The sequence below is a fragment of the Lemur catta genome, chromosome 16, assembly GCF_020740605.2.
Source record: "Lemur catta isolate mLemCat1 chromosome 16, mLemCat1.pri, whole genome shotgun sequence".
In the NCBI taxonomy this organism is placed as follows: Eukaryota; Metazoa; Chordata; class Mammalia; order Primates; family Lemuridae; genus Lemur; species Lemur catta.
This window is the reverse complement of record NC_059143.1, coordinates 32,980,387-32,993,387: the sequence shown is the minus strand read 5'-3', so window position 1 is coordinate 32,993,387 and position 13,001 is coordinate 32,980,387. Positions and strand designations below refer to the sequence as shown.

The window sequence follows — 13,001 nt, the reverse complement described above, 5'->3', positions numbered from 1 at the left end:
CAGATGCTAAGGAAATGAATTCAGAGTGAGCGGAGAAGGAAAAGGTGGAGGGAGAGAAGTTGTGGAAAGCTCAGATGCTTATTTCCAATCATGGTCCTCAATGTCACCCAGCTGAATTGTCACTTCCACTCAGATAACGGCTCTCAAGATCTTAACGCTGGTGGTAACCTTGGCCTCATCTCACCTGCCTCCTGCCTTTCCATGGGGCTTGGCACTCCTCAGGGTACATCACATTAAGGCAAATGTTCTTCAGGGAGTTTCGACAAACACTGACATTATCACATTAAGGCAAATGTTCTTCAGGGAGTTTCGACAAACACTGACATTGGGGTCCACAGGCTGCTAAAGACATTTTCTCCTTAAGCTTTGGGGGTTCAGAAATGAAGGAGACATTTGAGATATAGGCAAGGAAAGGCCAAGGCTTGGAAGAGAGGGGAATGACAGGGAGTCTCTCTGTAAGAGACTCAAGATGTACAGGGATAGGAGGCATAACTCAAGGAGAAGGAGAAGCCACCAACAATTATGATTCACTAATAGTGTTGGGAAACAATAAACTCATTTAACACAGAGATAGGCACAAAGCTGTGCAAAAATAACTCAGAGGACTGGATTTCAGTAAGGACAGAGGGGGAAGCCCTATCATGTACATGTCTCCAGGCTGATATTTAGAAAAGGTTAGGCGATAAGAGTTCCTACTTTATTGTTTGGGAATTAAATAAAGAGATATCTTCCTTCCTTAATTATTCTCTTCTGCAACCGTCACATAATCACTGTGCAGACACTCTGGGGAAGGGCATGCAATCTGATGGACGGGATTCTCAGAGCAAGGGCAGTGGTGACATAAAAGAGCACTAAGCTGGGCACCAGCAGCTGTGTTCAAGACTCCTCCTCCACAAGCTGGGTGATATGCAGCCAAGCTTCAACTCAGTGGGCAAAGTCCTCAACTTAGAATCAGAAGTGATGGCTTTCTGAACCTAGGCAGTGCATTTGATCTCTTTGAGCCTCAGCTTCCTGATCTGTAATACAGGAATGAAAGTACCTGCCTTCTGAGATTGCAGGAAGGGCGTTATGAAGAAATGTATATGAAGTGGCTTTAAGAATTGAAACAGCTGGTGGGAATGCAAACTAGTGCAACCCCTATGGAAAGCAATATGGAGATACCTTAAACAGATTCAAGTAGACCTACCATTTGATCCAGCAATTCCATTATTGGGCATATACCCAGAAGAACAAAAGTCATTCTTTAACAAAGACACCTGTACCCGAATGTTTATAGCAGCACAATTCACAATCGCAAAGATGTGGAAACAACCCAAGGGCCCATCAATCCACGAATGGATTAGTAAACTGTGGTATATGTATACCATGGAGTACTACTCAGCTATAAGAAATAACGATGATACGACATCTCTTTGGTTCTCCTGGAGAGAGCTGGAACCCATTATACTAAGTGAAGTATCCAAAGAATGGAAAAACAAGCATCACACGTACTCACCAGAAAACTGGTTTCCCTGATCATCACCTAAATGTACATCAGGGAAGGATACCAATTGGATATCAGACTGGGATGGGGGGGTGGGGGGAGGGGATGGGTGTATGCCTACATGACGAGTGCGTTGCGCACCCTCTGGGGAATGGTCATGCTTGAGGGTGCAGACCCGGGGAGGTGGGGGGGGAGGGGATCGAGGTATGAATACATGGTGAGTGACAGGCGCACTGTCTGGAGAGTGGGAGCGGACGCGCTTGGGACTCTGACTCGGGGGGATGGGCGGGACAGGGACAATGTATATGACCTGAACTTATGTACCCCCATGATGAGCTGAAATAAAAAAAAAAAAAAAAAAGAAAGAAAAAAAAAAAAAAAAGAATTGAAACACACTAGACACAAAACATCAGGCCCAACCTGAGTTACAAATGGACGTACAATACCCCAAAGAAATGGAACACCATGCTGAAGGCTACACCAAGAGTTCATAACAGAGTTGAACCTAGTTCCCACTTCTTCAGGCTGAATCCAGCTTTCTTTCATGACTTTGTCATAGTGTCTATTTCTTCCCATTTCATGTGACTAGCTGAAGGTCAAATGAGAAGATGGGAGAGGGGTAGGGAGAATTTGAATAAACCGATGATAGCACCCTCAGAGATACACACAGTGACTGGAGGTGAACCCCAGCTGGGGAACGTCAGCCAGCACCCAGCAAAACAGTCTGGGCACAGAAACATCCCACTAAGACCGCTGAGAAACCTCACATGCAACAACCGAGATCTTGCTGCTAAGGTCTGTTATGTTAGAATTTTTGCTTCTAGGTTCTTAGCAATAACTTAGTATTATTATTTTCTAGCTAAATAATACCCAGAAAATACAAATATAAGAACAGCCCTTGTCCGTAGTTAGTTTAGGTCCCATAGGTCAGTTTCATCATTTTGAAAGAGATATCGATAGTATTGCTCACATGCAAGTTTAATCTCGTGCCTCCTGTCCAGGTAGCCTTAACCTGGGTTCTGCACAAAACCAAACACCTTCATCCTTCCCAGATGAGCACATCCACTTTTGGCAGACATGAAGTGTGGGCCGTTTATCACCTTCAGCAAATGCAGGAGATGTGACTGCTAATTGGTCTCTTCATTAGCCAAGAAGAGCATCTACCACTATAACTACGCACAGACCAGTGGCAATCTGGGGCAATCTTTAAGTGGTTTCTAACTCATAATCACATTTCTTCCTGAAATGTGCTGGCCTAGAAAATGTCATGAATAGACTGTTCTTATCTTCACGAATTACAGGATTCCTGGGAAGGGAGAGGACAGGTGAGTGGTACATTCACTGTCTCACTTGCCATTTGAAGGGGGCAATTCACTGGACACATCCAGGCTCTTCGATCTTGTGCTGCCACTATCCCCGCTACTGCCAGAGGTGAAACACTAAACCCGAACCTTAAACATGGATGATTCATCCCTTAAAACAAAGATTCAACTAGAGGGTTTAATACTATTTGGGGATGGTGGAACACAAGAAATTCTTTTAGCTTCTGAAACTCCTAGGAAAGGAGTTTCTACTATTTTCCTAATAAATAACTTCTCAGGTCTTGTATAGGAGTCTTACCATTTATGTAAGGTGTGGACAGGGACAAGGAGATACTTTTGCAGAAATGTGAGGCTCCCTAGCACAGGGAAGGATTTGTGTGTGGGGGGAGGTTAGCCAGGAAATTCTACCAGCCACTGATGAGAAATAGGGTCTTTCTAGTAGCAACCAACACTGCAGTTTAGACTAGGGAGCAAAATCCCATTCCAGTGGACATGCTAAGAGACACAGTGGTAAGGTCTCCTGGGGGCAGGAGGCATACAATACCTTTCAGCCCTTTCCCATTAGGGCAGGGAAATGACAAGTATCTGAATGTAGTCAAGGCTTCACTTTGGAGGCGTGCCCAGGCTAGCTTATCAAATGCCCATGGAAACAACAAAACAATATGGCCCAGGGCTGTGGCTCCCTGATCAGGTAGATTTTGGGACTCATTGGTCATTACCTTCCAGTGTCTCTGCAATGGACCTCTCACCTTGGATGTGTGACTTCTGGAGCCAGCACACCAGATAAACTAGATATTTCCTTCCAGCCTTGGAATTCTTGGGATCTTGTTGGTATTCCCAGCAAGCTTTGGAACCTTTATCCAACTAGCAAACTATACCATTAGATCAGATGAGGACCTAGGAACAGCAACTTTAACAAAAAACATAACGGTCATGGGCACGGTTGCAGCTTAGGCAGCTATTGGGCCTGCCTCTGGGTCCACAGTTTCTCAGGTGATGCCTCAGGAAAGAGGAAAGACAGTAAAGACCATGTAAACAATGCACAAAATGTGCAGCAAACTCACATGTGTGAGGAGACCCATTTTAATTTGATCCCTACCTCTTTGTAAACTAGCAAACACAATGTGCCAAAGATGCCTGGCTTCTGAGGTGCAAAGCCCAGCAGTTAGAGAACTAGATAGTCCAAGTCTGAAGACAAACTTGGCCTTACCTGGAGACAGGGAGGAGTCATAAGAACTTCTGTCCTTGCGGTTCATCTTGAAGGCTTGGATGTCCTTTTCCCTGTACGTCCCAAAGCCTTCGTAGCTCCTCCTTTTACTCCCACTCATGTCACTGTCCCACTTGTCACTCGAAGGGGTCAGTTCACTGAACACGTCCAGGTTCTCCGATCTTGTGCTGCCACCGTCCCCGCCACTGCCAGAGTACCTTTTAGTGCACGAGTCCACAGGCTCACTGCTCAAGTCACCTTTGTCCTTGGCCTGCGTCCAATGCTGGGCATCGGAAAGTGACAGCGTAGACAGGGTGTCCACCTCAAAGTTGCTCTTCGAAGCTTTGTGGCCGGCATCACTGTGTTGGTGCTTCTGTTTCTCCTTATGCTTGTTCTTCTCACTCACCAGCGGCAGCTCCTTGTCTGCGCCGCCCAGCCGCTCGCTGAGGATGTGGCTGGAGAAGCCTGTGGCTTTGCCTGCAAAGAGACCGCTCAGGTTGTCGTGGGGCCCTAGGATCCGGTCTTCCTTGTGCTTATGCTTGTGTTTGTGTTTCCGCTTGTGGAGCCGACCGCTGGACAGACTGGCACTGCCTACCTTGGGAGGGTTCAGGGATGGCTGCATGTCACCGAGGCCCATGCCAACGGGTCCTTGCAGGTGTACTCCATGCTTCGCTTTATGCTTAGCTGCACCAGACATCTTGACGTGGGAGCTTGTGTGGAACTGAGGTGGTGGCACTGTTGGCCTCATAAATGGGGAAGCTGCTCCGAGCGTGTGCGATAGGTACAGAGGAGCTGGGTACTGACCGTAGTAACCAAGGTTCATCATAGGCATTGATGTGTAAGGCATTCCATAGGGTGCATAGTAACTTCCACTGGGAATAGGGTAGCTGAACCCTTGTAAAAAAGGCACCTTTGTCATGGTGTCATTGGTTTTTGCAGGCCTACCACGCTTCTTCTTTGACTTCAAGTCTGAAGTCCTACGAAGATAGAGCAACGGGTCATACTGGATATATGGCACCGGGTAATAGTGATCGAAATTAATCCTAAAAATGCTGGGATATGGATTCTCGTGGTAAAAGGTGTAACTCCGGTGGGAGATCCTGAACACCTGGAACTTGGTGATGAGCTCCTCCAGGTCTGCCAGGAACTGGAGGTCATCACGGTTTTGCAGGCTCTTCCGTTTCCTCTTGTGCTTTGGCTTCTTGAGGCTTTCGTGGGCCAGAAAGTTGTCCACAATGAGATGCTTCTGCCGGTGGCCATGCCGGTTTTTTGTGCTGGTGTCGGACGGAATGGCCTCTGGGTTATCCAAGGAGCAGAAGTCAAAAGAGTACCTCCGTCGGGATTCTGAACTCTTCTCCGCTTGGTCAGACGTGCTGTTGTTGTCTGTCCCGATGCCGCTGTCGCTGGGGATTGTCTCCTCGCTGTGGGACTCGCTCACAGGGGACAGCGTTATTTCCTTCAGTGAGCCAATCTCGCAAAGGTGTGATGGGGAGTTGGCCATCAGCCTGGGTGGAGACAGCTTCCAGGTTCCACTGTGTATTCCCTTTTGGGTTTTGGTTGGAAGAGCACTGATGGGCTGGAGATTTGGCATAGTTTTCAGCTCTGAAAAATTGGTTTCGGTGCTGGCTGGGCTCAGGTTGCCATGGGACCCACCTAACTGTGTTGAAAGTGGGTGCATAGCTGCTGGTGAAGATGCCACAAGTGACTGAAAGTTGGAAGGCACGGCTGGAACATCCGGCTGGCTAGAAACAGGCCTTGGGTGCTTGATGGCTGTTTTGGGTTCTTCGGATGGGGGTGGCAGCTCTGCTCTTGGCTTCCTGCCCCTCTTCTTGCCAATGTAGATGGTTCCCCTCTTGCTGACATTAATCTGCTTGCCCAGTTTGCTTTCAATGGCTGCTGCCCCGGGGCTGGTCTCCGGGGGAGCTTTAGCCTTCAGAGCAATGCTGCTAGAGCACGACAAGATCTGGTTCAAGATGTTTTTCCTCTTGAGTGTCTTCATCTTGTTGATAGTTTTGATGGTCTTCTTATCCAACACGCCGAGCTTTCCAACTTTTTTGTGAAATTTCATCTCGCTCATGGGTTTGTCCTCTCCTGGCACAAGCTGGGCCAACTTCGCTAAATTGCGTCGTCTCTTTCTCTTCTTGGTGCCAGGAAACTCTCGGCTGATGGGACTGACTGGGCTGGTGGAAGTACCCTCATGAATTGTCTCCACTGTGAGCAAAGGCTGCTTCTTTGGTCGTCCCCGCTTCTTTTTGACTGGAGTGATCACAGTAAGACTGTCTGTGTTGGTGTACAGAGGGCTGGATGGGGTGATGGGGTACGCAGACGGGGGTTCCACCATCAGTTTATCAGAGGTGGCCATGACTGCCTCTCGAAGCATACTGGTGGGTTTGGGTTTGCTGCACGTCCACCTCCGTTTTGCAGCAAATTTTGGATGTTGGATTTCTGGCAGCTTTCTTGATGGAGAGTGATCTGTGCACGTTGGAGGCGTCATGACCATGGGTGGCTTCCGCTGCTTAGACACACCTCCGGGGACAACCTTCTCGGTATTTCCACCAGTTTCCAGGCCAACCGAGGAGGACTCGTTCTCTATTATTTTACCCAACTTGGGGACACGGGGATCCTTCTTATTTCCTTCAGAGTTGGAAAGTATCCTGTTAACTACTTCACTGCTCATAGCGATTCCGGAAGCCAGAGCTTTCTCTGGGATGATCTTTTCTACCACTGCTTTAATGGACTGTCTCTTTTTCCTCTTATGGCTGGTTGGATCTAGCGAGGGTGCCTTGATGGGGATAGTAATCCGAACATGACTTGGGTCACTTTCTGGATTACTGATGGAACTCACGTTCTGCCTGGCTGGTGATGTTTCCTGGGCACTATCTGCAGAGTAGCCTTCCCTCTTTCCTTCCGTGCTGTCAAATGCCTTCTGGGCATTCTTGACCCAATCCAGGTCTGGGTTTGGTATGGTCTGACTTATTACATCCTTTTTACTGGACTTTTTCTTGCTGCCCATAGTGGGTGGTTCTGGGGGCTCCTTTGTACCTCCTCCATCTTGATCTCCCAAGGGCTGAAGCCCGTTGCACTCGGTAGAGCTGCTGGGTGGGGCTGGTGGACTGTGGTTGCTTGGGGATGGAGCCACACCCCCCAAGAGCAGATCTTTGCTGTTGTTAGACAACTGACTCCACGTGCTCCCTGCACTGCCTTTCTTACCCTGGGCCTTTGTGAAGGAAGCCACGGGCTCAAGAGCTGGGATCTTGCTGGTGCTTGCAGTTTCCCTGCCAGAGTCTGGACTGATGAAGCAATTCTGAGTGGTGGGTCCACTGTCAGAGTTGGTGGACCAGTCCATGTGGTTCTGGCTGCTGCTTTTTTGCTGGTGCTTTGGTTTTAAGGTGTCACTGGTGAAGTCCTGTGGGAGGCCTGTGTCATAATGGAGAGTTGAGTGTTTCTGGGGCCTCTCGTAAGCCTAAGAGTGGGTCGAGTGGAGGAGGGGAGAGAGAGAGAGAGAAACAAAGATGAGCATGTTGGAGCTACTTAAAATTGAACATCAAAAGTCTTAATTATTTGCAAGTTGGAAACAAATAACTATGTGAACAGCCACCTTTAATTCCAGAATGTTTTACTGAGGTTTTCTCAACTGCAGTAGTAAAGATACACTGCACTGGTTTTGAACATCAATAAGGATGCTTTAATTGCTGTCATTCCCCCCCAAATAACAGGAACTTTGACCTATCTTGCTTTAATACAATCTGAGAATAGGAACTATTTAGAGAGAGGAGGGAGGGGCCCTAAATGTCATTTGGCCCAATGCCTGTATTTTACAAATGAGGAAGCTGAGCCCTGAACCATGGACAGTCTTGCCAAGGGTGGTGGAGCCCAGCAGAGCGTCTGAACTTCCCGACTCCCAGCGTTCTTTTGACCAGGGCCGGCTGCCTCCTCAAATGCATGCGTTCCCTCTCTTCTTTCTATTCCAGTTCATTTCAGCTTGTACTTTTATCCTAGAGTTCAACATCTCTGCACTCTAACAACAAGTAGCTCACAAGGAACAGCTGTGACCAGTAAAAATGGAACAAGTTGAGCAACTGAGGGGGGAAGTATGAAGACTACGTGGGAGAAAGTGGGCCAGTCAAGGGCATAGTGAAGAAATGGGAGAAGAAAAGAAACATAAAAGAATTGTCCTGAGCCTTCGAATCTTTGCAGACTCTAGGAGTGTTGCCATGTTTGGGCGTTAGCATGCTAAGGAATCCTTAAGCCTATATATAAGCACTTATTGTTCTCTTGAGGAAATTCTTGGATAGTCTCAAAAAGAACCTTGAATATCCTAGACAAACATGCCAGGAAAAAAGTCATTGTCATTCAAGATCACTCCTTTGGAATTTATCAACTGTATTCTCCCCTACACTGATTCTAAATGAATGTTCAACACCTTCCTCAGGATGGACTCCCCAGTTAAAAAAAGGCAGGACCTGGTGTTTGTGGCACAAAATAATTAATGTCTATAAAATCACAATGGGAATGGATGGTGAACATCATCCATTGTTTTGAGATATTAAAGCTCTTTTTAATATAAATATGCTTTCACTGTTCCAGATAAGATCTTAAGCTTTGCTATTAGTAGAACGAAACATTCCTTAAAGCTCATTATAAGTCTGATTTATACATAGAGTAGTAAACTTAAGGATGCATTAGTCTAAGATTTGTTAAAGAAGCAAAAATAATAGTAAATTAAAGAAATTTTTGAATAATATCCCCATTGAGAAGTATATGATGATTGGGTTTGTGAATTTAGAAAACTTTTGCCTGTGGTATCTTTCTGTTTATCTATATATCTGCCCATCTATGGAATTCTATATCTATTTACCATTGATGCTATAGAACTTACGCTTTATCAGAAAACATTTCTTACAGCCCCTGTTAAGAGTCAAAACACAGATGGCAGAAAGCATTATGGATAAAACTCAATGTTGTAATGCAACTAGGGCTTCCTTCACACTAGTTTCGGAATCCCTGGGGTTATTTCCTGCCTCCCTGATTTTGTGAAATCCTATTTAAACTTACAACATTGCACTATATTTTCTAAGTATCCGTGAGATAGTCCCCTCAAGCAAAGCCTGTAAATGCCCAGAAGAAAATTAAGAAAACAATTTAATTTTTTTATTCATCTTGCAATTTGTAGTAGAAATACCACCATTGTCAAAATATAGAGACTTAATCCTATCATTTGAGTGTGTTTACAAGGTATCACTGCTGTGGACATAGGCTATTACTGCATTTTCGGCAAAAATACAGAAATCTTATTCATGGCATAAAATATTAAGTGCCACTTATCTTTTGTGAATCAGGGTATTGCTAATTAGTATTTATGCTTTGGACTTTAGCTAGTACTCTGTGTTTACTCACAGTATTACAAGTATAGAAGAGGATCTGGAGACTAAGTTTTCCATTCCTTAGGGTGGCAATGTCTTATTACTCATACTGGGGCATCTTTGAGAATTAGGGGGGTGATAATTAAAAATTACAGTGGGACAAAAGGTGTGATTGTTTTGGACCTGGGCACTTTCTCCCCAACCCTACCCATTCCATTTCTCTAGTTTTGGACACTGAAGTCTACAGAGGGGCTTCAAGGTGAAGTTAGCATTGAATTTTGGTCTCTGACTCTCACTACTTTTTCTCTGTTGTACCATTTTCTTATTCTTGGCACCTAGCAGAGTCCCTAACTAATGCTTTCTTTGTGTTCTGGTCTTAGCTCAATCCTAGGGAAGCTCCCCTACCTTATAGAAATGCCCCTATTATAAGTTTTCATGAAACCACCTATCTCACCTTTGTGGCACTGATCATAGTTTTAATTGTTTACTTAGTATGTGCGCTAATCGAATTAAATGCCTGCCTCCCTTTCTAGGTCGTACACACCAACACAGAGACACCAAGCACAGCACCTGGCACACAGTAGGCACTCAATAAACATTTATTGAATGTATGAAGGAACATTCATTTTACAATGGGTATTTAATTTTAACAACAGTGAGGTCAATGGGCTATATATTGCAACATGTTGTCTGCAAACACAGTCACCATCTCCAGCCTAATTTCTTATGTCATGTATACCTTCTGCATGTGCCATAGCCTCCCATAAAGACACCACAGTCCTTACACTGCTAGGTGGCATTTATTTGTATACTATTCTGACTCCCTCTCCTAGACAGTAAGTACTTTGAGGTCAGAGACATCCTTATTTATCTTCTTATCCCCAGGGCCTACTACAAAGCTAAGAACCCAGAAAGTTCTTGACAAATGTTTATTGAATAAATAAATAAATGGATAAGGTGCCTATTACAATGGCAAAATACATGGCTGCACAGAAAAGACAATACACCACTGATCGCTCATTTGATAATGGCTCATAAGGAAACTGGAGCACTGAAATGCATTAGGTATTGAACCAAAAATCCTTCCCAAATACTTCAGGACTAAAGGCACTGATAAGGTAACTCCCCTTCAATGCAGTTTGGACTGTTTGTTCTCCCCCATCTCATTAACTCTGCCTTGGGGAAGGCCATGTGACTGTCAGAGGGTGGATTTCACCCTGGCAATTGAAAGGTGGGGCCTGATCACTCACACTCAGGGCAGACGGGCTGAGAGTAATGTAGTTAAGCATGCCTGGTCTCCAGCGCTGGACCACTGCCTGAGCCCATTGTTCCAGCCATTTCAGCTGCAATTTGCCCTGCTGGGAGCGCTGAGCAATCAAAGTGTGGGGTGGACAAAAGGGAAGCACAACAAAGGAGTAGGAGTAATGGGGGGAGATGGTGCTTTAAACTCCTCACTCAGATGGGCTTCAGCGACTGGGCAGGGAGGACCCAGAAGGAGTGCTTTCCCAGAGGTGCAGGGGACAAGGGCCTCCAGCCTTGGCTGATGGCTATATCCCATTGCACTGCACGGAATCCCAATTCTCCAGCTGTCAGCCACGACATATGATATACACAACAGTGAGGCTGTCAGTTCCAATCTGCCCTTTGCTGAGAACTGAGCACTTGCTCCATCCAGACAGAGATGGGCAAGGCAAGGGAAGCACAGGCTCTCCCTCCCATGCCAATGGTCTGGGGAGACGATTTCTTATTGGGGTCTTTAACTCAGGTTTTTACTGTAAGACCTATGTAGCATGTTGCCTTCATTTTTCTCTTTAGATTGAGGGTTTTTGTTTTTGTTGTTGTTGTTCTATTTTGTTGTTGCTGTCTTTTTTTTTTTTTTTTTTGAATAAGACCTGAATATTCTTAAGTCTTTAGACTACCTTCAGCAGGGTTGTCTCCTAAAACAACAGTTAGCAAGTGACAGAAGAGCCAGTGATATTCCAGTTGGGCGTACGATTTTTGTGGAAAAACTTTTACTACCAAAGTAGGCTCAGCAAGTTTATTGGCTGCTGCCTGCTGCCCCCTCACCCCACAGAGTGAGTGCAGTGTGGAACTCATGGTTATTTTGAAGGTGCAGCTCACTTTTATAAAAGTGTTTTCCATGCAAATTTAGCCAAGGCCAAATGTTTGTCAGTGAAACTTTGAAAACACTAGACAGATCTGCCCTTAATGAATGTCTTCATGGCAGTAAGTCCTTCTGTAATGTAAAGAATTCTTTTGTAGAGGAGTTGACTATACTCTCCCTGACAACTTATATATAAATCATATACATTCAAATTTTGTACAAGGTAGATTTCTTTTTACAAAGCACTTTTTAATTTCTTTTTTAAAAAATCGGATTAAATTACTGAGAAAAATCTTAAAAATCCATAAAAATGGGAAGAAAAGAAGCGACCTAGCCCCATCTCAGGCTTACCTAAAGGAAGGTTTGTTGCAATAAGATGGTGATGTTGCAATAAGGTGGTGATTTGCATCTGAGAAAAATCATATAACTCATCAAAAAAAAAAAAAGCATGACTTTGTGGGAGATAAACTACTCTTTTGGGTTAGCTGTGTCTGTGCTGCTTTCTGCTGACACCAATAATTTAAATTTACTGTTTGTGAGATATTTTGGTTTACATGAGCAGAAAAATATGCCTGGGTATGGAGCAATGAGGGAAGCTTCATCTCTTAATTTGGCACTTGGTGCTTCTCAAGATGTGGTCTTGGATCACTGTGTGGGAATCACTTAAGGTGCTGGTTATGAATACAGATTCCTGGACTCACTGCAGACCCACAAATTCACAATCCCTCAGGGTGGAAATAAGGACTATGCATTTTAATATGCTCCCCAGATAATTCTGATGTACAACGAAGCTTTAAAACCACTGATCCAATGTTTTAACACCATAATTCCTCTGGGGTGGGGCTCTTCTGTGGTTGCTGTGACATTCACAGCACTTTTTGGTGATAAATTCGCAGAGCCAACCACCATAGGCCTGTTAGGATATGCAATTTGGCAACACTGAACATTCCTGTTTTGTTCTTTGCACCCTTTGTAATTTACAGAGTAAGAAACTCTAACATTGCTCCCTGTGTAGTTATTCCAAGTACATTGCAAGGTGAGGTGGACAGAAGAACCAATCATATTGGTGGCTGAGAAAGGACTAGGCACGTGGGTGTTCATGACCTCCCACCCTGAGATTTCTATTTCCTGAACTCGTCCAGACCAAGCCCCAGAGGTCTGGGGGAATTCTGGCATTCTATCTCTGAGGCTAGAAGCAAGTGCTTAAACCTCAGCGAGAGCTGAGTGTGGCAGACAAGGAATGCAACCACAAACTGTGTGAGTAGATTAAAGGTTCCCAACTCTGGCTGTATATTAGAATCATCCAGGAAGTTTTGTGCAGATCAACATACCTGGGATCTGACCCACAGCAATTAAATCAACATTCTGGAGGTGGGACCCAAACAGTATAGTACTTTTTTCAAAGCTCTCAGGTGATCCCAATAAGCAGACAGAGTTCAGAACCACTGGATTATATCAAAGACAGGGTCTGGGTTAAGGACTAGAGAGGCTCTGATATTATCAAGAGATGTTCCAGCTCAGT

General features: G+C 45.1%; 1 protein-coding gene across 3 annotated transcripts in view; it reads right to left on the bottom strand.

Moving 5' to 3' along the window:
* The window catches only part of SETBP1 (SET binding protein 1), a 344,559-nt gene that overhangs the window by 90,236 nt on the left and 241,322 nt on the right, over positions 1-13,001 (bottom strand). For all 3 annotated transcript variants that reach the window (XM_045527911.1, XM_045527909.1, XM_045527912.1), the window contains exon 4: positions 4,016-7,475. In XM_045527911.1, coding sequence (XP_045383867.1) covers positions 4,016-7,475 — 3,460 coding nt within the window. The remainder of the gene's footprint in view (positions 1-4,015; positions 7,476-13,001) is intronic.